This window comes from Falco punctatus, assembly GCF_963210335.1.
Source record: "Falco punctatus genome assembly, chromosome: 8".
NCBI lineage: Eukaryota > Metazoa > Chordata > Aves > Falconiformes > Falconidae > Falco > Falco punctatus.
Genome location: NC_137588.1, coordinates 14,723,940 through 14,750,447, shown reverse-complemented (window position 1 = coordinate 14,750,447; position 26,508 = coordinate 14,723,940). Strand labels below are relative to the sequence as shown.

General features: G+C 44.4%; 1 protein-coding gene across 8 annotated transcripts in view; it reads right to left on the bottom strand.

Moving 5' to 3' along the window:
* Window positions 1-15,684: 15,684 nt before the first annotated feature.
* The window catches only part of INO80D (INO80 complex subunit D), a 53,444-nt gene continuing 42,620 nt past the window's right edge, over window positions 15,685-26,508 (bottom strand). For all 8 annotated transcript variants that reach the window (XM_080400130.1, XM_080400135.1, XM_080400137.1 and 5 more), the window contains one exon: window positions 15,685-26,404. In XM_080400130.1, coding sequence (XP_080256256.1) covers window positions 25,236-26,404 — 1,169 coding nt within the window. In that variant the 3' untranslated portion in view covers window positions 15,685-25,235. The remainder of the gene's footprint in view (window positions 26,405-26,508) is intronic.

Genomic DNA, 26,508 nt, shown 5'->3' with positions numbered 1-26,508 from the left:
GGCCTGAGGCTCAATCCCATGCCAGCTAAGTCACTGCAATGTCTTGCTTTGCTTTTAAGGGAACCCGAACCCAGCTACCCTTGTCTGTGTGGTCTGGGGCATGGATGTAAATGTACATTGATCCTCCCTGTAAACAGTGTGGGACACTTGATTTCCAAATTACTTTTGATGCTCCAGGACAGAAGTCCCCATGCAAAGGAGGCCTTAGTTTTTCTGCACCTGAAAACGTCATCACTCTAAATTCTTTTAGCTCTGACTTCCCATGGATGTATCAGGAACTTGACACAAACACACCCAGCCCACAGTCCTGTGAGACACCAAGGCTTGGGCATCCAAAAGAATATGGAGAAATGCATTTCTCCACATGCTAGAGCTCAGTTTTACCTGCTCTGGGCAATGCAGTATGGAGGAAAGAGCAAGACAGTTAAGAAATGACAGTCTGTCTTACAGATATGCGCATGGACACCCATATGCCTGGTACAGTTCACGCCAAGAGGCCCCCTGTGAACACCCCCACATCAGCACTCAGGCAGGGTAGGCTGTGGCTTGCTCACCTACATGCCCATGGATTCATGGCTAACAAAATAGGTGCTGGCATTTAGGAAGGCAGAAAAACTGGCCTATGTGTCTTGGCAGGTACCCATAATAACAAATAATAGCAATAATAACAACAATTACAGCAATAATAAGAAACAATAATAACAGGACTTTGCTGGAGCTGCTGGACTGAAGTGCCCATTGCAGAGCAGCCCGTCAGCTCTCCCCACTTTAATGGCAGAGGTGCCACAACATCAAACGGTTCCTTATCTGGAGAGAGCTGACGAGCGTGGGCTGCTCACCCTCGTCTCCTCGCCCCCAATAAAATCTTCTGCCAGCAGCGAACAAATCACTCATGTCATAGGCATTCACCAGAAATCAAAGCCCTGGCAAGTTATTATTGCCCTGACGCTCCTCCCAAGAGGAGGCTAACGCTGAGCTCTTTATCCCTTCTGTGTTCCTGCTTTCCCTGACACGCTTCGATTTTTTTGCCTTTGCAGGTAATTCTGCTCTGTTTGATCACGGATTGCTCTCCTGTCTAATGCTTTCACACCGTCCATCTGTTCTGCAGGGCAGCTGCCCCCACGGCAGCTTTTGCCCTGCCTGTCCCACCTGCATGCTCAGCCCAGCATTTTCTCAGCAATCCAACTGAAGAAATGTGCTTCCCTGCTAGCCAGCACAAGGGCCAGGCTGCAAGGCTATGAACACCAGCCTTGCATGGCACTGCCCACAGCTGGACCACAGAGGAGATGGCAGCCTCAGCCTTTTCTGAGAGGTGAGGAAGCTGGGGCAGGAGAAGGAGGGCAACTGGCATCCCCTGGCCAAGCACAGGGCTGCTCTGCTGGGGAAACATCACTGGCTTCAGCTGCAGGAGGAACTGCAGGCAGCCCTTCAGCCATGCCCCTACAGGATGGAGGACAAGAGGGGCTTGGGGGTCAAGCAGCTGCTCCAGCAACCAAATGTTAGAATTAAAAGTAGGATTTTCTGTCTGTTGTGTTCCACATGTTCATAACACTGAAGAGCCAGTGTTGGTCCTGCGCCCTGCTGGACCGTGCACTTAGCCCTGGAGACAGCTGTGGGCAGCAAAGAGCCCGAGGCACGGGACAGTGCCATGAGCCTCCAACTTTCCAGCCACCTACAAAACAACCTGGGGTGGTTTCCGGGTGGTTCAAAGGACAGCATTTTCCATTTACCCTGGAAATCCCCACACGCCCTCACCCCAACAGCCCCCGCTATTTCCAGCTCAGGGCTGCCATGAGCATGGCAACACCAAGCTGCTGCCTCAGCCAGCAACACAACCCTCTCCTTGCCCTGCTGCTGCAGCTCCCTCTCCCCACAATTCCAGGAAATTCCCACTGCCTGTCTCTGAGGGGCACATGAAGCTGGTGAGCAACCAACCTCCACCCATATTCCCTGGCATGAGGTACTGCTGGAGAGGCCGCGAAGGTGTTGGAGCTGCAAGTATCACGGGAGAGCTCTGCCCACTGCCCTGAGCCCCAGGACATGATGGAAAGCCATGCGTGTTGACAGCGAGCACAGCAATGATGATCCTGTGTGCTGCTGGGATGAGGGTTTGGAGCTATTAAGTTTTCTGTATACAGGGAGATCAAAATATGAGCTTTCAAAATGATTTGAGATTAGCTGGAGGGAAACAACACAGAGAGAGGAAGAGCAGCACATCCCTGCTCGATTTAACTGCTTGCACACCATGCACATGCTGCCCTGCTGCAAGGCTGAGGCAATGTAGAGGGCCTGGTGGGCTTCAGAAAACTGCACCCTTGGCCAAGGGCATGTAGGTCCTCTTCATAAGTGGCCAAAGCTATGCTGGGCTCAGCAAAGGCCAGGCAGGTCTCCTGGACCTAAATCTCACCTAAATCTTCTGGCTGCGGTGCAGGATCACAGCTGGGCTGGGATACCCCGATGTGAGAGCCAAGGTGAATCTCAGGTCCTCAGCAACAATCAGGTGGGTGAAGGGAACCACAGAGAGCTGTTCCTAAAGCCACTGGAGGACAGGGGAAGAGCAAGAGCTGCTTTTTTTCAGCAGGGATCACCAACATTGCAAGCACAATGCTAGACGTGCAGAGGAGTCGACTCCACCATGCTCTGCACAGCCACACCAACATGCCAGCCTGCCAACTTGAGCAGGCCTGTGGAGCAAATTCCAGCTGTTCACATGATTAAGATATGCAGATGCATGAGGTGCAGACCTTAGATACCAAAATACTTGATTGTACTTGCAAATGAAGCAGCTCAGTATTTAAGTGCGTGTAATTTGCAGGTGCCATTAATTTTCCCCACAGTTTGGTGTCTGGTTTTAACAGGAGGTGAAGAAGTTGTCAACGGGAGAGCACACCTGTGGGTTTGAGGCTGCCTTAAAAGTGACAAAATAGCTACGAAACCAGGACCAAAGTAAGGCAAGCCGGTGAAGCCTGCAGAAGAGCCACACCAGCAGGACAGGGCAGCTGGTACCACCGCTGCGGAGCCAGGCAGGCACAGTTGCCACATCCCTAAAAGGCCCCCAAGGCCCACTTACCTGACAGCCTGTTAAAGCTGAATCTGCCACCAGCCGGTCTGCCTTCTCTCCTGAAAGGGAGCCCAGGTGATGAATACCCAACAGGAGCTTCTTCATCACAAAAGAGGAAAAAAACAATCAGCAAGAGGTACACTCATCTAGTAAAGCTTCTTTCCCATCAGCCTGTCACAGGAAACTGCCAAAAAATGTTCAGAACTGAAGATGAGACAAGGAGAAGCTTCGAGAGGTTCATTACACCTGAAAATGAGATACATGCTCAGAGCAGCAGTTAGGAAGGGAGCAACATCAACATGTGTCTGCAGCTCTCCAGTGAATAAATGCATTTTACCCAGTGTCACTGGTGAACGGCTGGTTAAAAAAGGCCATAAAGTACATAATTCTTGGTGGGATGTGGTGAAAGGGAAGGGCCAGGAGCCTTTTACTTCTCGATCGAGGCTGGGGGGAGCCAAGGACTGCCATTCTCCAGCCTGTCACACAGAACTGATGGAAACTGAAAACAAGGAGCGTCACTCTGTTTGCAGATGGGATTTCTGCAGCAGACAGACGGCTGACTGGGTCAGGACAGCCTCTAGGAGAGGTGGGGCAGTTTGGAATCGTGACCCTTGTGCCAGTGAAGTGAAGCAGTTTTGAGGAAAAAAATGAGCTCACTAAGGTCTGGGGTTCAAATGCAAGATTCTCATAAATAGTCCTTCATGTTGAGACAGTGTTTTGTTCTTATGAACTGGTCTAGATTTCCATCTGTGCCGCCTCCTCCCTCGCATGGCATGGGAACTCCTCGTAGGCACGTGCTTTTCTGTGTCCCCAGGAGGTGGCTGTTAGCAGCCTACCGCATCAAGAAGCATGTGCAGGAGCAGCACAGGACATTTCTGGTTTAGCTGTGGGATAACCAGCTGTCTCAGCATGGGGCCACCCTCCCTTTGGACATGAGCCTTTTAAGACAAGATGAGAGGACACCACAAAGCACTGGGAAAGGGCCAGCAAGAAGATGCCAGAGTTACTGAGCAAATCAGCAAAGCGAGGGCTGCGCTGGCTCCCTCAGCTGTTGCTGGGGAGGAGGCTCAGGGACCACGAGGTGTGGGAAAGGGGAAGCCCATCTTCCCACATGCATAAGCAATAGCGCAGAGGAGGAAGGAGAGTGATGTTCAGACCGCCAGAGTTTCAGCTCATCAGTATTTGGTTGTAAGTGAAAGCTCCCATGACAGCTCTCTGCAAGATAATCTGTGGTTTTTCCTCTGGATAGGTTAAGTGGCTTTTAGATTAGGAAGTGCTGAGGGGTGCTCCCTGTAGTTTATCTTTGCTAATGCTTTCTTTAAGATCCTCTTAAAAAGATGACTCTTTTTTATAAAACTTGGCCACAAAAGTTACATTAACCCAGGAGTGGGTAATACAAGTTCACCTACAGAGATCTCTGTGAGCCTGCAAAGCAACAAACGCATTACCTTCTCAGACAGGGGACAGTCCGCAAGTTTTTTGTAAACCTTCAAGATCAGTATTGTAACTTGCGTCCTGACACCCAGCCTCCATTGGCAGAGGTAAAAGAAGTCCCAAATAAAGGGTCCTCTCTAGGAAGGACATGATAGATGACAGACAGAGAAGTCCCAAGGAAAAAAGGCGTTTGCAGAGACTGCAGGAACTTCACCCAGCGAGTCTGGAGCTGTCAAAATCCAGGTTGTCGGGATAATTGAAGAAAAGCAATTTCCTAAAGAGTAATGAGCTAAAGTGAAGGAAATGTATTTCCTCAGCTCTGGAAACAGGATATACTGAATTACCACATAGTGGAAGAGCCTAGCGAGACATTTTGACATACATCACTCAGGCATTAAAGAGCTGCAGCCTCTTTAGGAAATTAAGTAATGAGGGTGAATAGGAATAAAGGAAAGTGCCTGTTTGGAGCGGATGAAAGGACTCCAGATGTGTACGCGGCTGTGACTGCTTCATATTGTTTGGGACTTTCAGGCCTGAAAACAAAAGAGACAATCCTGATGAAATATGTAAGCCTTCATTTGAATGCTATCAAGATAGAATCAAACCTCATGTTAAAGCACAAATACAGAAAGGAAACACAAGAGGAAATGAAAAGTGAAAGAGAATCTCCCTTTGAAAAAAGTAATAAAGATATTCCACTTCCCCACGCTTTCCCTTATCTCACGCTGCTTGGGGAGCATTGGTTCTGCACATGTGAGCCTCTGCACAGATTGTAACACATATTGCAGAATGTAATTTCTGGGTTTGAAAAGAACAATTGGAACTGAGGGCTCTGTCTTGCTCTTCAGCATCCCCTGCACAGCCCCAGCCCCGCAGCTCACACGCTGTCACTGCCATTGCTGCCAGGTGCCCACCAGGAGTGTCAGCATGGCCACTCTAGAAAAAAAACAGCACAGGTCAGGAATGACTTTGGGTTGATTATTAAAAATTCAGGCAATAGTTATATTACAAAAACCTCTTACAATGGTCTGATGCTCCTTGTAGAGCTTGGTCAATGGAATAAATTCAGGAATGCAAAACTAAAGCTGGTGGACCAAGTAGGTCAAGTCACCCTCTGAGGCAAGCTGCAGCAGCTTTGCCCTGCCCTTGGCTGTCTGCCTGGGTTCTCGCTACTTGCTCCTTCCCAGGGCCTGACACCACGTGCAGCACTTCCCACGCACTTGCTGGGGACCACACTCCTGACCAAGGTCCCTTCAAACAGCCCTGCCAGCCTGGCACAGGTCAGGGCTAGTGCCAACCCCAGTGCTGGTCTGGAGGACACAGCTCCATTTGGGGGCAGTTGAGACAGGGCGGGACTAAACAGGAGAGCTGTGTTGCACTGCCAACAAGTGTTCATTGGTGAAGAAAAGAGAAAATGCAAACCTTTTTGATGTGAAGCTTTCTGATCCATCAGAGAGGTTTTGCCATCAGGGAGTGTTTGACAGGCGGTCATTGTGTTGTGGTGCGCTCTGAGACCCGGAGCAGACTACAGCCGTAAAGTTAAAACAATTCAAAAACATGGCTTTCAGGTCCCGGTCCTGGGTTGCAGAAAATAGCCTGAATCTCAAGAAAGGACATACTACAGTCCTGCCTTAGCCATACTTGAATCCGTAATGACGATGCTCTTCCACCTTTGTGCATTTGTGCGTGTGCAGGCAGACCCCTTCTGCCCAGACAGCAAGCCAGCAGGCATCCACCCAAGTCCTGCTCTGCAGCTGGGGAAAACAGACCTTCGCAGTTAGCTGCGTTAGTGCTAGCTTATCTCTCTTGAGAAACTGGGCCTCTGCTGACCGCTGCATGCCGTATGCATCCACAGTGAGGCAGCCAGGGCAACTGCAGAAGAAAGCAGGGCAGGTCTCGGACCGCTGCCCTCCTCTCACTGCTGCATTTTTCTCCTGCATAGATCATGACAGCAGGATTATTATAAGCACGCCATGGACTCTGATCGGCTATTAGCAAGGAACAATACCTAGGTAAATAATCAGCAAATTACCTGTTTGAAAATAGAAGTAGAAAACTTGATTCTCCATTTGTTAATGGTCTGGCATCTTTCACACAGAAATTACAGCCATAAACCAATTCCACAATGCGAGCCTTGCACAGTAATACTTTCCTTTGCCAAGCCATTTTCCCAGAGTAAACAAAAACCTCTGAGAACGCTTATCTTGGTATAAAACCTTGCAAGAAAAATAAACAGAATTATGTCCAAAATGAAAAATAAAATCGGATGTGTTGCTTTTATAGCACTGGGAAAGCCATAAAACTTAATACTCCGAGTGCAAGGGGTTGAAGCCGTTTGCTCTCATGAGTGTATCCCTTCCATCAAACACCACCTTCCGCTGCAAATCAAGTTCCAAACAGCTGGTATTAAAAAAGGAGGCAGAAGGAAAACAAGTCTGAATTATGAATTACATGAACAAATGGATTTATTTTTATGGCATTAGAGATGACCAAAGCAGACAGAGGATTTTCTTTCATAGTTCTGATGTAGTTAAGAATTATGCACCACAGGCTGCGTTTCAATTACAAGACCAGAGAGTAACATGGTGGGAACACGGTGTTTAAAATCCACCAGTTTTCCAGCCAGGGAGTCTCGCTCCTGGATGGCTGCCCATATAGGACAGGGTGAGCAACAGAGTAGGGGGGGGTGCTGATAAGGCAGCAAGAGAGTGAAAAATATAGTCTGTCATACCTCCACAGACTGCAAACCGGAGCTTTGGACAAGAGACAAAAGCAGACCAGAGAGAGCTGCTAGCAAGAGATTGGATCCACTTGAACCCCGCTAAGCTGGGGTGTAAGACAGCAAAATCTGCAGGATGTCCACCAGAGGAGACAGCCACTGGGCAGCACAGACAAGGAGGAAGATGCGGAGTGCAGAGTATGCAAGGTGATGGTGAAGCCAGCTGTGCTGCCAGCTGCCACAGACACAGTGAGGTGCACGGGAAACGGACAGCCTGTGTGATAGGCTTCCAAAGCACATGCAGGCACCAGAACTGAAAGACAAGGACAGTGTCTTTTTGTGTCACCCACTGGTGCTGAATGCATTCTGTCACATTGAGCCACTTGCTCTTTTCTGTGCATATCCTCCACCATTTTCTGTACAGTTTAGATTACACTTAGAGCCACTAGAAGATCCATGCTTCTTCCTTTGCCTCTTACAAACTCCGCTTAGAGCAACCTGATACAGAAGCTGGTTAAGAGCACCAGTCATAAAATCCAGGCAGAAGCAGGCAGAGACAGGTAGAAAGCTTGCAGATAACTATCCCTTGTTACTGGGGAGAAATTAAGTAAACGAGTGCCTGCAAGTATTCAATTAATTAAGAGTTAAGCTGCCACCCGCCAGCCCCGCTCTCTGTCATCTGGCAAAGGCAGATGGCAGTAGTGCTGCCTGTGGGCAAGTCTGCCCAAAAGCAGGGACATACTCAGAGACACAGCGTGGTCTTCTTGAAACACTCTGCTCCCCGTAGCAGAGGGCTGCGTGAAAGCAGCCAACACCACAGCAAATCGGGAACCGACGGGAGCAGGACTGCTAGCTTTTTGAGCATGTTAGATGGTAAATGGTGTCTGATGAAGGCATCACCTTTTTGGCGTGTCATCACAGGCAATTTGCTACAGGCAGCCAGCTTTGCAGGGATGCGAAATACCACAGCAGCTTTGCCAAATTCTTGCAAGACAGATTTGTCATGATACTCATCTCCATCATCTTTGAAAGGGCCTACCTCAGACAACATATATATTTGTACAAGAGCTTGACTGATTCTAATTTCTTAATTAGGGGTATTAGGAATTGCTCTGCCAAGCAAGGCTTTGTACCTGGCCAGAGCTGGTAGAATAAAGGAGCTGAGTGAAGAGGATAAGGTCTGACAAGGAACAATTCAGACTTCCAGGAATCTAATTTTGCTTACCAGAATCTCTTCAGCAACAATTTTAGTTGCAGTCTGAGGGGAAAGGAGATGGAGAAGACAAGACAAAAACATAGTGTGGAATGGGCAAAACACTGGGCAAAAAAGGAGGAGAAAAAAACCACCCTCAAAAGCTTTATTAAATAGTAGGACCCAAGGGAGAGCAGAAAAATTGAGATTAATAACAGAGGAAACTCTCTGGCTCCACTGAGCAAATGCTGGTTAACAGAAAAATTTAGTTCTGCAGGATTAAACAAGGCATTAAACCGGTTGGGGGAAAAAAAAAAAAACCACACAAAAAACAGGAAAAAAAAAACAAACCAAAGAAAAAAAACCCAAACTAAAAAACCAGCAACCAAGTGCTCTCAGATATGTCAAGTGACTTTACTGACTTTGAACATTCAGCTGGACTGAAAAAGCTCTTTACTAAAGCAGCCATAGCAAATGCATGCAAATTGCTGAGAGCACAAATTATAGAAGACTACACACTTAGAGAAGCATCCTCTGTTGATTCAGGCAGTAAGTTTAAATGTCTGCACCAACAGGCAGCAGGAATATGTGAAGAACAACCCTAGATGACTCATGTGTCTTGGATTTAACTCATCCGTATGCTTCTAGGCACTTAAAGAATCACCCCTTAAACCTCGCTCCCCATCCCAGTTGGGTTCATCCTAATGGGATGATGGCAAAAACATTTTTCATTAGCAAAGGAAAATAAAATCCAACAAAGGCATTATTTTGAAGACTGGCCAAAACTGGTTGTAAGAACCTTGGAAGAACAAGGTCCCTGGACTCAGGCAGCAGTCCTAGCACTGGAAGGGATCAGCACCACCATGGAGAGACACAGGGAAGCTGTAACCAGGTACCCAAGAATAAATGGTGACAATAGTCACTTCAGGAAATATCTGTGAACACTTCCAGGGTCTAGCTCTGCACAAATTCCACTAGCACAAACATGGAGAAGCTCTGCTGATGTGGCAGCACTGTAACCGAGACTCACAGCTCAAAATCAAACTTTGGCAGAGTACCGGTGCAAATCTGACATAAATCATCCTCTGTATTCTTGCCAGTGCTTTGGCACCACTGCATCAGGCAAAGTTGCTGCCACCCTTCCAGCTGGAGCCTGGGCCCAATGCATTTCTTCACGACCACTGCCCACTCTCAGTACACGCAAAGCCTCAGTGCAAGAAATCCAGAGCTTAAAGAGAAATGCTCCAACACACTTAAACCCCAAGAGCAACCAAGATTTTTTTGCATGTGTGAAGTTCTTTTTAGTATGAGCTATACCCCGTTGTACCAGGTACCACACGGATGTTCTGATGAAGGACTATATAGGCAGGGGAGGGTGCCGCACCAGATGCCAGCTGTGCTCCTGGCAAGCCTTACTGGGTCACAGACCTAGGGCCACAGCACAGGCTCACAGCACCTGCCTGCAGCTTGGAAGACCCTCTCACTACAGCACTTTCTCTCCTGCTGCAAAGGGCCCCACTGCATCAACATGACTGCAATGGGAAAGATGGAAGTGGCTGAAGTCCATGATACGCACCCAGAAAATGTGGAGCTGCAGAACTAAGGAAGCTATGAGGAAATATTGGTCAGCATTGACAGCCTTTACATCCGTACCAGCAGCCTAACCAGTGTCAGCTACCTGGTAGGCATCACAGTAGCAGGCCCTGAAAATCACATTTGCAAGAGCCCCCTAGGACAGTTGCTGGCTGGTTGCAGGGGGTTTCTTCCACCGAGACTCGCACAGCATGAAAGCAAAGGGCTTGCTTTTTAAATTTAAACAGGCAGGAACCTGAAGCTGGTGCAGAAGCTGAGCAGAAACAGGTATCAGAGCCAGACTGAGTTCACATTACAGGACTCTTCTCCACACTGGTGGCTACATCAGCCATCGTAAGCGACACGTGAGGGGTGAACAGGACATGCAAGCCTCTTGTTCCTAAGGACATCTGTCAAGGGAGTTATGGAATGGGGCATAGAAAGTTTGTATGGCTGTTCCCCTACAGAAGCACAAGAACACATCTGAATATCAAAGCTACTTTGCTTTCAGGGACATTTTTAGCACCAACACTTCAATTGTCTTAGTAGATTCAATGGTACCAAGACCCTTCACTGTCACCTTATACCAGTCATAGATCAGCAATAACAGCAAAACAAGGCAGCCACTCCTGGGCTGAAGCTCATGCCAGTAAACACGACAGTCACCTCTTAGCCCCTTAAAACAAGCATCCTATATCTTCCATTCAGACCTGACAGCTGCAGGCTGGGGGTGTGGGCTTCAGGGGGCAACGTGGAAGATGGCCCGTTATTTCCTGCAGATGGGACAATTGCAGGGAGAGAGAGAGTTGTCTTCACCTCTGCAGAAAGCCAGCCCCTGGATTTAATAATGGTTTCTCCTTCCAATTGCTTCGCTGAATACAAGAGCAACACTCGCTCTTGTAACAAAATGTCACCTGCTTTTCAAATACAAACAAAATGAGCTTTCCTGAGAAAATAATTGCCAACTATTAAAAGGCTACTGTTGGAGCTTGAGAGGAATGTTAAAATATAAAGAAAGATGTACCACAATCTTCCTGAATTGATACTTCAAACAAAACCTATTTGTGTTTTGAAATGTGACACTACAAAAATGACCGGTTGTTTTTGTAAAGCTTCAGACTGAGAGTCATGCAATCATTTTCTAAGAGCAGCATTTCTTTGTTGTTCATGGAAATGCTGGGAAATAAACCCCAGGTGATTCAGTTGGTCTCTGCCTTAGCAGCAGATTCTCAGCCCATCTCTCATTAAGCCCATACCGGAGAACGCCCAGCTCGGGACCAGACCAGGCAACCCTGCTTCTGCCAGGGAGTCATCCCCAGAAAAGACATCCCATTTTCCTAACTTCCACCTTACTCCTCATTGTGGCCTCAAATCTTACACCAAATAGCAACTTCTGCTGTTTTGTTAAAAGCAGATTTTTAACAACTGTTTTCTCCGTAAGAATAAATTCTTCCACTTCTTGCCATTCTGAATGCTACTTGAGACAGGAGCACCTTGGGGTCAGCTTTGCAACATCCCCATGCACAGCTAGAACTGCATCAATAACAGCCCACAACTGCCTCGTCACTATTACCCCTACAGTGTCCAAATGCCTCAGAGGCCCATCACCTTGAAAATTCCCTAGAATGCACAAGCGTGGGGTATATTTTCTGCAGCCATACTGCACTGAACCTATGCTGCTGCGCTCTCCTTTTGTTTAAGCATCTGGTCTTTTTTGTCATCATTCTGCCTTGACAAATGTCCGATGCGGCACTTTCGGTGTACTCCCACCTCCCAGGAAGGAAAGGTATTAAAGCACAAACCAGCTTGCCAAAAACCTTTGCAGTGTGTGTCAGCGTGGAAGACTACATCGTTCACTGACGCTCACCGCTTATCTCTTGGCCTAAATTACAACCAGGCACTGTGAAATGCCGCTCTAATTACACCGTCTAGAATGGCCGGGCCACCATTCATTAAAAAGAAAAGTCAAATTACTGAATTCCCTTCTCATCAATCTCTGCCAATAGTTATCCTGATGATCAGATCAGCATTAAGTGAGACTGCTTATGAAAAACAGAACCTGGAAGATGGTCTTGCCTAGGACACAAGTGCTTTTCCCTTTTAAGTCACAACCTCAAACACGTTGCAAAGCAAACACCAGTTGAAGGACGTATCTTTAAGTCAGAAAGCAAAGCAGAAGACTTCATGAAACAAGTGGTGAGAGGAAGACGCAGCAGCCATCTACTTACTGCCAAGTGTCCAAGGCGCAGTTCTGTCCGAAGAGAAGACCTCCTGCAGGCTCCTGTGGAAAAGCGGCTCCCCGAGAGCCAACCCAGCACTGGAAGGCCAGTGCCAGCCAAGGCAGCCCAGTTCGCACCAGCCCAGCAAGGTGGCAGGAACGGCAGCTTATCGCCAGTGCGCAGCCGGCTGGGTCCGAACAAGGCAGTGGTGATTCCCAGAGCCTGACTAATCCAGGTGGTCACCACATGCATACCCTGGCCTCGCAACCCTGACCGAGAACTGACCTGAGCCCCACGCAGCACCTCCGCAACCATCATTTCTCATCCACAAGCTAATCCTCCAAATAATGCCAAACACCAACCTCCCAGTTCTGGTGGTGAAGCAGGTATACACTTTCGAAGTATATAAATACAGATTTCTGAGTATATCTCAGAAAACATCATGACATAGAAGACAAAATTCTATTCTTTACCCATTAAATTATATTTTAAGTATAGTTCTGCAAACTCAAACCAGAAAACAAGATGAAGAGGATCTGGTCTCCAGGCTAGTGATGCAGCGCTAGAAAGCACTATAATTAGAATCAGGACTGAGACTGAAGACCCCGGGTTGTTTGCAAAACTAATTAGCTAATGTAATTAGAAAGCAATAGAGAACAGCAAAAGCAGAATCAGACTCTACAGCTATCTAAGCAAAGGACAGTTTAATAACTGTACTTAGGATACGTCTCAAAAAGAAATAAAAATCACTTTATGGATTAGATTTCAGCCTGGGCAACATTAATCTATCTTGGACATAGCAAAATGGCTTGGAGAAGAGGGTTTCATCATAGTAAGCATGGCTACTTCACAGCAAGATTTATTAATACATCCAAAAGAAAGAAAGAAAATCATTTTGTCACACTATATACAGATAATACATACAGTGTTTTATACACATATTACATCAGTTTTTACACAAGAAAAATATACATAAAAATGTAAACTTTTGTATACAAAAACCCTTAAACAAATTAAACAAGGACCAGATAACAAAAGGAGACCAATCTATTATCATTTCATTGATTATTTTTTTTAAATGGTAATACAGTACATTCATTGAGAAGTATGAGGAACATGTGAGCCAACCTTTCCTATTTAAAGGGAAAGTACAAACATGAGCTTTCCTACCCACCCCTGGAATGCTGTCTGTGAGCCTCCAGCACTAGAAGCAGTAGTGTGAGTTACTATCGCTGCCGGGGACCCTGTAAGAAGGGACCCTTCTTCTCAGGCATCCCCATGCACCACACTCTCCAAACTAGACACATCTGCAGAAGCAACCTGGACTGGGCTTTTTGTGCGTATTAGCTAGTCTTCCAGCTAATACCATGAGGCGGGATGCAGCAATGCAAGTTTGTATGTTCCCTTTAAGCAGTCATTAAGTGGATTTAGCTTTGCTGGAGCAAGTTGTTTATTTTTCCCAATGTACGGTATGCCGAATACGTGTCGGGGATGAGAGGGAAGGAGGAAGGGGTGTAAGAGACTGCTAATCCTTGCTACCATGCAGTTACTTCAAAATCAGGTACGTTTGCAAGCTACAATTCACTGGTTCAAAATACACTGCCTCACCTTTGCTTTCCCACTGCAACTTGTTCACATTTCAAACTCTAGTGGCCAAACAACTGTACGAGGCTCTTTGTTACAAGGCTGTTTCTGATATCAAAGCATGATCAAGCTACCTTTAAAATGACACCAAACACAAACTTCTCTGAGACAGCCTTAAAAAGGGTGAGCATTCCCTCTCAGCACTTTGGATTGTCCTTCTGCCACCCTCTCTTTTATTAAGACCAGGATAAAGATATTTACCCTTAACTGCAAAAGGATATTAGCTGAGATTCTGACATCTGTTTTGCTCCACTTGCAGACAAACATTTTGGGGAACTGGAGGGGAAAAAAACATCAAAAAATAAACCCACAACAATAAATCCAAACCCTGAAATCTCAGGCATCAAATAAGAAGGGAACTACTTAATCTGTTGGTGAAAAAAGTTTCAGAAACCAGTTGGAAACAAACAAACGATATATTCCAATGAAGGCTTCTCACATTAAGTAAGTTAAAGACTTGTTAAAGACATCTTCAATAAAAACATCCATCCTCCACAAAGTATGTTAAAATGTAACACAATAGTGATGCTCTGGTATTTCTCCTGAAAAGGACAGAAGGACATGAAATCTCCTTAGTGATATCAGCACTATTGAATGTAGGAGGTGAACAATGATCTACGGAAGTAATGAGGGAAAAAGCTGTGTAAAAGAAACCATGAATCATTAATTATAATTGGACAAAAGGGGGATGGGGCAGAATGCAATTACAGTATGCCTCAGAATTCCCCGAAGGAAATAAATACTTAGAAACTTGTGTTTCCATTTCTTTCTTATGCCTATGTGAGTGATGGTGGGAGTAAGGGCTTGTCTGCTTGCTTTTGGTTTTTTTGTTTTCTCTTTTTTTTTTTCCTTTTCCTTTTTTAAAGTAACAACCCTTCTAGTAAAAATCCAAAAGACAATTACAAATGGCTTTCGGTAATTCAGTCTCCTTTTTAAAATAAAACGTTGATAACACATTTCTCCATTTCTTCTATATAATGCAGCTTCAGTGAAAATATGTCATAGGGACAGCAATTTGCAAAAAGTGGGGGGAAAAATTGCCAACCAAGGTTCGCAACATATACACATGTATATGCAGGACATCTACACCCTATATACATATTTAATATACGTATGCATGAGTATATATCAGGGGAGAACCAACACGTACATTCTCCACATACATAAACTGAAATAGCATAATATACGTGTGCATATAATTAGGTATTATACACACACAGTACACGGACATACCCATACACACGCCCGAACATATGTATTATAGAAATTGTCGTATATGATTGCATGAAAGCTCAGATGGAACGGTACACCGGTTACCTTTTTCTAAAAAGAGATGCAAGGAAGACAAAATTCCATGGCTGAATTGTGGCCAAGAAAAATCATGCCATATCAATACTGAAAACATGGAATGCGGTACAGCTCGATGACAGAATTGGAGCAGCATTCTCCACTGACACTGAAGCCTAAGTTAGCCAGGAGTTTCAACAGTGCTTAAATGTGACCGGCCAGGTTTCTGACAGCTGCTTTCTGCTAAAAGGATACAGAAGCTCCATTTAGCCAGAAAACAGAAAATAAAATACTTAAACCCACAATTTACTTGCATAAGCAAGATCATTCGGTACACAATTAGATGCAAAGTGCTAGCATGTTAATGGTCAACTCTGCAGCTCGTTTCAAAATCTGTTTAATGGTAAAATATAACGAGCTGTGTTTCTCTTGATATGTTTGATGACAACCCCACTGCTCAGAACAGAGACAGGGCTGCCTTCTGCTTACTGCATGCGTTACAGGAAACAACTAACCAAACTCCCTTTTTCTCCCTGGGGCTGAAAAGTGAAGATAATTTTTGGGGGGGGTGGGGGTGGGGTGGGGGGTGCATTTTCCTCATTTTGAACATTTACCTCTAAAATATGGTGCTGAGTTAACCTTTTAATATGCTAGGAAGCTTTGCATCAGGTTCTAAGGAAAGGTTGTGTTCATCTGCAAATCAGTCGCAGTCATACTCAAGCACAATTGAACAGCTAGGAAATTCTGTGTAAGTTCAAGCAAGTGCTCAGGGCCCAATTCAGCTGCCACTACAGCCACCGAAAGAATTTACCTAATGCATAAGAAGAGCTGGATTGGGCCATTAAAGCTGACTGCTGCTTGCAAGAGAAACTAGAGATGGAGGGGCGAGGAGGAGCTGGAATGAAGGCAATGGAGCAGGGAAGCAGAAGAGGTCAGCATTGCAAGAGGCCTCAACTATTTCTATAGAATAAACAAAAGCAGAAACGTACCAAGGAAACTCCACTGTGAGGGCTGAGGTGACACAAATCAATGGTGACCAAGCTCACATCAGTCACTGATGTCATCCAAATCCCTCAGAAGAATTGAAACAACCTTGTTTGGCACAAGTGCTTACCTGTTGCACATATGTCACATGGATAGTCTCTCTTTAGCTCACACACTCATGTTACAACTAATGTACATGTGTGTGATACAACGTAAATTCCATCTATACATCTGTATGCAGGTATATATAGATTTAGATTGATTGCATTCATACTTATTTATTGTACATCATAAGGGCAAGTCCACATTCAGCAAAGTGCTACCAACATCTCATATACAGATAAATCTCTCTGTACAGGTATACACAAAAATGGGTCTATTCTTCCCCATGAAGGCATAAAGATGTATGCTGCTAACTCCCATTACCACCCACTAAAGAGAAGGAAAGGCCTCTAACAACTTCCACCTCCCTGCACTTTCACTTGTATGCATATGTGCCAGAAACGAATTGCGGGGAGGAGGAAAGGGGGAGGGACACCTGGGGGGGCATATCAACATACCGAGGGGGGGCATTAAAAAAAATTTTGAAAATTAAGATTTGATTTGCAACTGCTTAAAAAAAGCCTTCAAAAAAATCCAAATGTCTCTGCAATACTGGAAGCTCTGTTTTTCTAAACAGATTTTTAAAGTCAACAGGATCATCATCATGAAAAGTGATACTGTATGAATAAATAACAATTAGGTTACTTTCTCCAGCCTAAATAGAACAGTATGAAGAGTAAGCCAATCTGTAAGAATGTTTCTGACTTCTCACAATTTCAAGTGAGAACTCCCATAAAGAAATCTTCCTTCTCCAATGACAGAAAAAAAAAAAAAAAAAAGAGTTAAGTGGCCATAATTGAATTCAGAATTTCACAGCGCAAGTGAAACTCCCTGGATTGAAAGCGTATTTTGTTCTGCAATCCCACAACAGCAATCTGGGGGCAAAATTAATATATGCAAAGACCACCAGGAAAGAAAAGAATCTACTTTGAAGACAAGATCCTTTTATAGATGGAGATCACTCGACAAACAGTGCCCCTAACAGCCTAATTTGAAAACACAAGTACACTGATTGACAACATTTTCCAAGTCAGCCCGTAAGAGATCCGGGTATTAATATGCAAAGACAGAGCAACACCCGTGCCTCCCCATCCCACCGAATGCAAGCTTTCCCATTTCAATTTCTCCTGAAAAACATGACTCATTTCTCCCATCTCTCCTCCTCCCCCATTTGTTTTATTTAAAGGCTGTCTTTGGGAGCTTGGTATTTTCATGGCATTTTAAACAGGGCTCAATGTAACTCATTTAAAAAACAGTAAAATTGACATGATATCAGAGTTAGCCTTATAACAGAAGATTATGTAGTAGAGAGTTTCAGTTATTTATACAACAGTGAGGACTTAACAACCCCCTACTAAATAATCACATTTCTACAATACATTCCATCACCTCTCGACTACTTTGCTCTTTACAAAACTATGACCTACATACAATATACACATTCGTATCGCACATACATCCCCCCCAATGCATATTTTTGTGTGTATATATAATACATACATGCACACAAGCAGTCTAATTCTATTTATAAGTCACAGTGGGAATTCCTTTGTGAGGAAAGGAGAGGGAAAATTCCTGAATAAGACACTGTAGATTCCTAATGTTCCGACTTTTCAAATTCCAACTCACAGAGCTAACTGGAAATAAATACATTTAAAAAAAAGAAAAGGTCTTACAAACTTGGTTCACAACTTCCAGCTACAGGAGTTGGATTTTTTCAATTTGATCTATTTACCCTGTAACTAAATTTCTAATCATAGGTACAAACCACGGATAAATTATTGCAGAATGGAACACTCAAAACAAAATTTAAAAAGAGTTATAGGAACAGTAATATAAGGGTTAAAAAGAGTTCTATGCTTGTTGATACAGGATACCATTTTATTTTATTTATATATATATATCTATATATAGATATAGATATCTGCAAGGTAGCAAAGAATAGCTGTACACCTTGACACGGCAAAGATCCAGTGTAAAAAGGTGCTTCACTAGTTTGTTTTTCCAAAAAAGCTTGTATATAATTTTATAGCTATTAAAAACACATATGCAACATAATTCATTACACTCAATACAGCTTTAGTATAAAACTTATAATTTATGAGGTGATGTTAATAGCATAAATTAATATACCATTTCTCTTAAAATCTACAATAAGTATTCTGAAAGCTCATTGGGGAAGGGTATCTTTAAATAAAAAGTTTAAAGCTGAGCGTGATGAAAAAGATTCTGTATGTTGAACTTGAGATGAGAGCCCCGAGAAGAGAAAGAGTCCCTAAGCCAAACCACCGTGGACTACAAAACTGAACAAAGATTTCTCCTTCTTGCGCTCTCACTTAGGTGACGCTCTACCTTAAATTAGTATTTACTTTTAAAACTATTTACTTTTTTTTTCTTTTTTTTCTTTTTTTTTTTGTTGTGGGTTTTTTTTGTGTGTTTTGTTTTTTTTTTTTTGTTTTTTTGTTTTTTGTTAACTGCCCTTATTTCCACAAGGAATCCCTGAGACATACCCAAAACTGTACAGTGAAGGTCATCACTGTTCAGAGAAACTGGTTCAACCCCTTCTGGTAGGATGTAGCTATTTTGCATGAGAATCGAACTGTCCATCACTTCAGAATGAATCTATTTGCACCGGAACTAACTACACTGTTTAAGACGCAGGTTAGAGAGTCATTTCAGGGTAAATCAGCCCACTCCAAGGTAGAAGCCATCGCAGTCAGCTACATCAGAGCAATCTGCACCAAAAATAAAGTTTTCCAGAGGATAGCTGGGAACGTTACCTATCCAGAGTTTGCCCCTGTGGGTGCTGGCTGACAGCAGAAAGCAGGTAAAAAATTAGCATTACTGGACCAAGTTCAGCACACGCATGCAGTCGATACGCGGGTACTCTGGACATCTCACTCTGTGTGTGTGTTTGGGGGACTAGTGAGGGGTAGGAATAGGAAGAATGCATTTTTCTACCTCAGGTAAGTACAGTTTTAAGGTCAAACCCCCAAGTTTCATCCTGTTCACTTCTAAACCGATTTCTATGACCCACAGTAGACTGAAGAGGTGCCAACACTTACTTCAAGGAGAAGAAAAAGAAAGCCTTCTTCAACTATTGCTGGCAACCTATGGCCAAACCCACTTTCTCCTTTCATGCTTCCACTACATTATTCCATAGTAGCCAGAGAAGGAGTATGTGAAAGCAGAATAAAACAGGGGAAAGCAAAGAACCCAACAACCATGAGAAGTAGCAGAACAGCAAAGGGAAAAGCTCCCAAAACAGTCACTATTGTTTGTGGGTTATTTTTTTTTAAAAAGGCTGAAGACACGAGCAAGAAAATTGTTCTAAGACATATCTTTTATAACACCTTCTTCTCCACTGAACTTTTCTTTTCCTACGACACTGTTTTTGTGTAGTTTTAAAGACAAAACCAAAGCTTTACCTGATAGAGCTAAAGTCCCTCATGACCAGACCTCTCCTAACAATGTAAATACAAATGCAGATTTTTCCACCAACCCTCCTTATGTTTATTTCGGTTTGTGGATATTAAACAGAATACTTTAAACTTTTCTTCATGGCTTTCTACTGATGCACTTCTCAACAGAGGAACTTGTAAGAAGGTAAACTCTTGGTAAAAATACCTGCACGTTCACTGCTAATATGTGCATTCCCATGATCAATGTTGCACCCTCAGAGTCTAGTTCATGCCGTATCAGTGTGCTGTGAAACATCATCTTACTGATCTGAGAAACACTCTGATCTACTACACTGCTATTCTAGCATCCAAAATGTATGTTATGAATTGCAGGAATCTCTCCTCCTTTTCATTTTACAGTCAGATTCACTCAGGACCACAGAAGACTTACTGGCTGGCATTACTTACGTTGGAGAAGCATCTAAGAACGGGAGAATGAAAGAATGATGAAGAATGTAGAGAGGAAGAAAATAAAGGAGATACAAGAAGCAGCCACAACACCCCCATCATTAAATGTTATCCAAAAGATCTGAAAGACCTAAAGAGACCTGGTCAGCACATTAGCCTAAAACTATTCCTTCAGTTAGTATTTCCACCACCACTGGACCTTGCAACTGGCCTGCACAGGAGACTCCTTCACACGTAATGGTAAAAATACAAAAGCAAAAATAAACATCCCACCAGGGAAGCTGCCCGGACAGCCACACAAACACCTCACTGCAGATCACTGCAGGTAAGTTTTCTATTGTTTGTCTGCTGAAAAGACCTCCTGCCACCATCACTGTGCCCTACAAGTCTTGAAAGGGTCAACTGCAGCTAGCTGGCCCTTCTAAAAAACTTTTCTCTCCTCCCTACCCAAAGGCTCAGACTGTCCACCACTGTCCACCAGTGGACTCAGCTTGCTGCAGCACAGAGACAGGGAGAAGTGCCCCTGGAGCCCAGCCAGTGCCTACAGGGAAACGCAGCAGCCACGGTGCTGCAGAAGCTGAGCGAGGAGACGCCGTCTGGAAGCTGGCTACCACCACATGTATGTAACCACCAGGGCCAGCTTCTCAGGGGAGACATCTGTCCACTGTTTACTGTACTCCTTTTTCATGAGATTCTTCTTTCCTGGCAAGCAGATTCAATCCCAGACTGTATTTAGATGTGGTTACAGCAAAATGAAGCTTCAAACTGAAATGGGCTACTGGTCAGCAGGTTCAGTCCTAGGCCCGTCGCCTTGGCCGTGCCCCTGAAGACAGTGGCATCACACTGCGCCTAACAGCTCATAACAGAACTTCCCAATTATTTCAATACCCGCCTCCCTCAAGAAAAAAAAACCCCAAACAAACAAACAAAACCCCCAAACTCAAAACTTTTTAAAAAGCACCGCTTCCCTTGGCTTCTCTTCGCTATTAAGTAAGACTCTCCTCTGACATTATTTTTTCCTTGCACTTGTATTTGCAGCACCATTTCTGATTTTTGCCTTGGAAGTGATCAGCTTCTCAGGGCCTCCCAATGCTTTTCAAATGAGAACTACAAATCCTCATTTCACTAACCTGCTGAATGAAGTGGGAAATCTAGCTGTTGCCACCTTCTTCACAGTGCCTGAGGCACACCTGCAACTGTGCTCTCAGCATTACTGATTTAAAGCCTTTATGCCCAACCATAGACAGAAGCATGCTACTAACGAGAAAGAAACCAAGCAAGAACCTATAGGAACTGGAAGGCAGGAGGAGACAAAACGATGCACCTTTTCCATCATACGTACATCTTCTTGTATCATAGTAATTACGAGGCCAAAGAACAAATCAACTCTGAGGTATCTAAGTGCATATGGCTCCCCTCAAAGTTGGCATAGTCTTCCTAAGTGAAAGGAAACATCAAATTGTATCTTACAGAACGTCTTACACACCAGGCCAGCACGAGACTGCTCCTGATGAACCTCTGTACACTGCCAAAGTTCATCTTGTGTTAAGTACTTTTGTACAAAGACTAACTGAGGTGCTACTATTACCAAAAATTATGTTACTGGTACTTTAAGTCTAATCTTTTTTTTTAATTCTTTAGAACTCAAATCTTATGTAAAGAAATTAGCTTTTAGGTTCAACTAGCTTTACTCCATTTGTTAACACATAAAGGGCACGACAGGTATCGACCATCTCAAATCAATGGACTGAAATTGCTACACTGGCTCTTTGGTGAAAGGGTGATCAGAGTGCTAATAGCTATACAAGGAGATTATACTTAAAAACCTTTGTGAGATGGCATGGATTCTACTTGGGAACCACATAAATAACAGCCTTGAGGACTACCTTAACCAGACCTGCAGTATTTTCCAGAGGAAGAGGCATGAAACATCTCTGGCTGCACATACCTCTCAGACTGGACCTATCACACCCAACAGAAAGACACTGATTCACTGAAATCACCAGGTTCTGTGGTGGTAGGAGCCCACCTGCAATGATCAACCTCCTAACGCTAAGATCAAGACCCGTAACTGCTTGGTAGGCTGCAACCATGAAATTGGCAGCAGTGAAAAGTTGGGAGGTGAACCAGGAAAAGGCAAGAGTGGTGGCCCATTTCAGAACTCTATGTCAGACAGGACAGAGGGATTCCTATTTCAATGTATACAAATGGAAGTTTATTTTTAAAAGTGCAGCTTTATTGCAAACTTAGTTTGCTCATTGAAAAAATGTTATGTAGTCACTTTTCAGGGAAGAGCCATCAAGGGATACCAAAGTCTACGTGGGGGAAGAGAGCTGATATCCTAGGCTGCCTTAAAGGAATGCAGGTACGTAACGGCCACTGATTTCAAATGGGAATTACGGACCCACATAGCATTGACAGCTTTTGAAATTCCCTGTCTAAATCAATCCTCAGATTAGGAGCTGGGCTCTGTTCTGAGTTAGACCAGTACAAACTCACAGTGACCTAAGACCAAAGAGGTCCTCCATAATTTATAGCAACGTGACCAAGCAGACCTTATCTCTCAGTTCCTCTCCTCCCTTTCCCCCCCGGCATTTCCTAAGAAAGAGAAATGTGATGTGGGGCAGATACGCTCTGCACTAGCTGCAGCTTCATTAAAAAGTCTGACGGGCACAAGAACGATTTCAAGACAAAGTCCTGAAACCCATTTATAGAAATTAACATCCTCTGAAATGACGTGAATATACAAGCAGATTAAAGACTTAACCATTTGGTATACTAGTTCTCCACTCTTTTTCAGCCAGTCATCCAAACACATCGAAGAAGGTATACGGACACAACGAAAATCATTTGCAAATCAAACAGTTGTCTCCTCAACAAAGTATGGGGAACATAATACAAAAATAAATAAATGCCTTGTCAGATTTGCCTCATTTCACAATACCACTGGGCATTCCTCAATCAGCAGGACAATCACAAAGCAGGATTTCATAGGCTTCAATTCAACTTTTTACATGATTTAAAAACATTTAAATGTTACAAACATATTTAAATCACCACTTTAAAATATTCGGCTTATATTATTAAGATCTATTTTACCAAGTATGAAATAAGGACTTCATAACAACAGAAGCATGAAAATCATTTTTCTTTCCTCCACCCACATACACTTGCAATTTCAGAAAAGGACATATGCATCATCCATACTCCTTTATATTTAAGAAGGACAAATATTTCAAGAAAATAGGGATAGTATGATTGCTACAACAGTAAGAATACACAAGACCTATCCTGTTTAAATTCTGTTCCTTAGCAAAATGGAAGGAAAGGTTTGGGTCGGAGATTTTGGTGTGGGCCTGACTGCTAACAAAATGAATAAGTAATGACTAAACTTTGTTCAATGATCTCTTGCTCAAACAATTTATTAGGCCTCCCTATCGCATGTTCTTGGTATCTCTTAATTTCCTGAATTAGACTAGAATACACGCAGGTAGGATGTTTTACTGTAAGGTAGAATGAAATCTGTCTTCTACAGTAGGAGACTGAAATGTGGGATTTTCTATTCTCTCTCATCTGCATCTCAGAAATAAACCAAGAAGAGTAGAGACTTGTTATATTAAGTAGGAGCTACTTTTACAGTCAAAGTCAGAATATAGTAGCAAGTTTGAGCCCTATAGAGTCACAAGCAAATTCCTTTTCCCCCTTCCTGATAAGAGATGCCAGTAAACACCTCAGAATTTCTGCTGCTGTTCTCTCTTGGATTAAAAAACATAAAATAAAATTTTAAAAATCTAAAATCTAGCAGACTCCTTTCTTTAAGAAGTGAAATTACTACCAAAGAGTCCGAATACTACCTTTAGCAGGTGGACAATAAAAGCAACACTGTCCTGCAAGCAGAAGGAATTCTCTATATATTTTGCTTTAATGATTTCTCTTTTGGTTAGCCATGACTGCTGATAGGTACCTGCTAGTTCCTTACATACATTCAGCTTCCCATACAGAGAGCATCAAACCCTACAAGTGTCAAAAAAACTATATGGCTCCCAAGGGGGTAAAACTGCAAGAAAGTCTCAGTAGCTAGACATGATTTGAGAAATGCATCCATTTGAAATTTACCTAAGGGTCTGACCTAGACTTGTGTGGATGGGCAGAATACCAACAAATTCTTTCACTTTCAGCTGGGAAATACCTGTCAGCCTGTCAGGCAAGGAGTTCCGGACATAGCCACACTTGAAAAGGCAAATCATCAATGCTACAAGGCCACAGTAATTCAGCAAGGGAGGGAACTTCTGCACAGGAATCTTCGCTAATCCATGATGTTTCAATGCTTCCGTTTTTCTTTCTTTTTTTCCCTGGGCTAACTTCATATCAGCCTTCAGAGTTCTGGGCAACCAGTCAACTGATCCCCTTGCTGCTCAATGAATTAAAAATCATCATCATAAAAAACCAAAAGTCAGCATGCAGTAAGAACAGGGACCAGTTCTGGAAGGGGACAACGCCCACTTCTTCACCAAAAGAAGAAAAGGAACTGCTGCTCCCTACACCCCAAACACACACACGCACACAGAAGAGGTCAAGAGACTATTTTAAGAAACCGCCAAACTCTTCCTTGAACTATGACCTTGATTTAGGACTTCAGTGCACCATTCTCAAATCAATGTGTGCAGCCAAGTTTTCCATGCCAGATGCTACGTTTGGAAAAAAAGTAAACTAAAAAAAAAAAAGAATAATCAAGAGACTTCTGCCCACTGGAAAACTTTCTACCAGATGCTAATGGGATGGCAAGCACTGATCCAAACCCTAGGGAACAGTAACATGCATCAGTAATCTGAGGTATCTTCCCATTTCTAGGTCTTACTGCTAAAATCAATTACATCCAGTAACTGTGCTGTATCCTTAAGGAATTATTGGGGAACAGTGAACCTGCCTGCAATAAATGAGCACCGGTGCATAACAAGCACATGTGAACGTTACAGCAAGGTTCACAGAGGGCTAACCCTGGTCAGTACTGAAGCAGGGGTTTTCTCCTCAACCCCCTCTTAAAAAGAAAAAAAAAAGGGGGGGGGGAAGGAGGACAGAAAAAATAAAGGAAAAAAGGAAAGATAGAAAACACAGGTCCCCCATCTACCTGCACGGAGGCAGGCAGACAAGCTCAGTTGGAGGTGGTGAAGGGCGCAGATGCATTATTGGTACTGGTAGCGGTGGCACCGGTCACTGCGAAGCCCGTGGGAGGAGCTATGGAGCTGTGGCTGGGCTGCAGGTCCTTGGGGATGCCACTGTGGGAGCTCAGCTGGTGCCCGAAGGCTGCGCTGAACTGAGGGAGCTGTTGTTTAGGGGAGGTGGAGGCCATGAGTTCAGCAGAGGCAGGACCCATGCCACTAAAACTGGTCTGCGGTAACCCCGGAAGCACACTGGAGCTGTTGGGGGTCACAGTGGCGAAGGCAGGCTGTGTGGTCTCTGAGTGCGAGGTGGTAGGTGGTGTGGACAGGGAGGTGGACAGGAGGTGTCCATCTGCACCAAGAAGGTTGCTAAACGGAGAGGGGTCCCCAAGATTGACAGGAAGATTTCCCCAGTGAGTTCTGGGGTTGACCACCCCGCTAAGTGGCACATCCAGCTGAGTTGGGAGCAAGTGCTGTGCCATCATGGGCATCTCTGCTGAGAAGGTAGCTGCCAAGTTATCACCAGAAAAGGATGTGGTGTGAGGGGATGTGATATGGTCACTGTAGGGAGACGGCACATGCTCACTATCATAATGGCTTCCATGGGGTGAGGAGTGTGAATGGTCACTGCTGTATTGCTGTCGTGAGGTGATCAGGTCATCTGCCTTGCTCAGCAGCTGGGCAGGGTGGGGCCTCTGGGAGGCATGGCTGCCATCATGAAGTCCATGAAACTGTCCTGGGAAGGCTCTCTCCCCAAGGCCACTCTGGCTTATCAGAGTGGCAGAAGTAAGGCCGACGTTGGCTGGGGCTGAGAATTGCCCCTGGATCTGCCCTGCCAGGGGCGTAGGTGGGTTGGACAAGGTAGCAGAACGGAGCAAGTTCTCATCCAGCTCCAGACCGGAGAAATTATCATGTACTATACGCCCATTCAACAGCTCCCCCAAATCCGTGTTAACCTCTCGACTCAAAGACTGCATTCCCGGAGCTCCGGCACCTGTAGAGAACACCCCTATCCCTCTATCTGACAGCTCCTGAACTGGCACACCATCTGTCTGTGTAAGTACTCCAATGGTACTCAGGCACTCAAGAGAAGTTACAGCCTGTAGGGCCCGTTCCAGCTCTTCAGCCTCTTCTGTAGTCGGAAGGAGATCTCCATTTTTACCTGCAGAAACAGGGACACCAGAAGTTAGCACACTCCTCTCAGGTGAGCCCAGCACTGCCACTCTAAGGATGCAGATGTACACAGTTCAGTACAGAGCTGCAGTG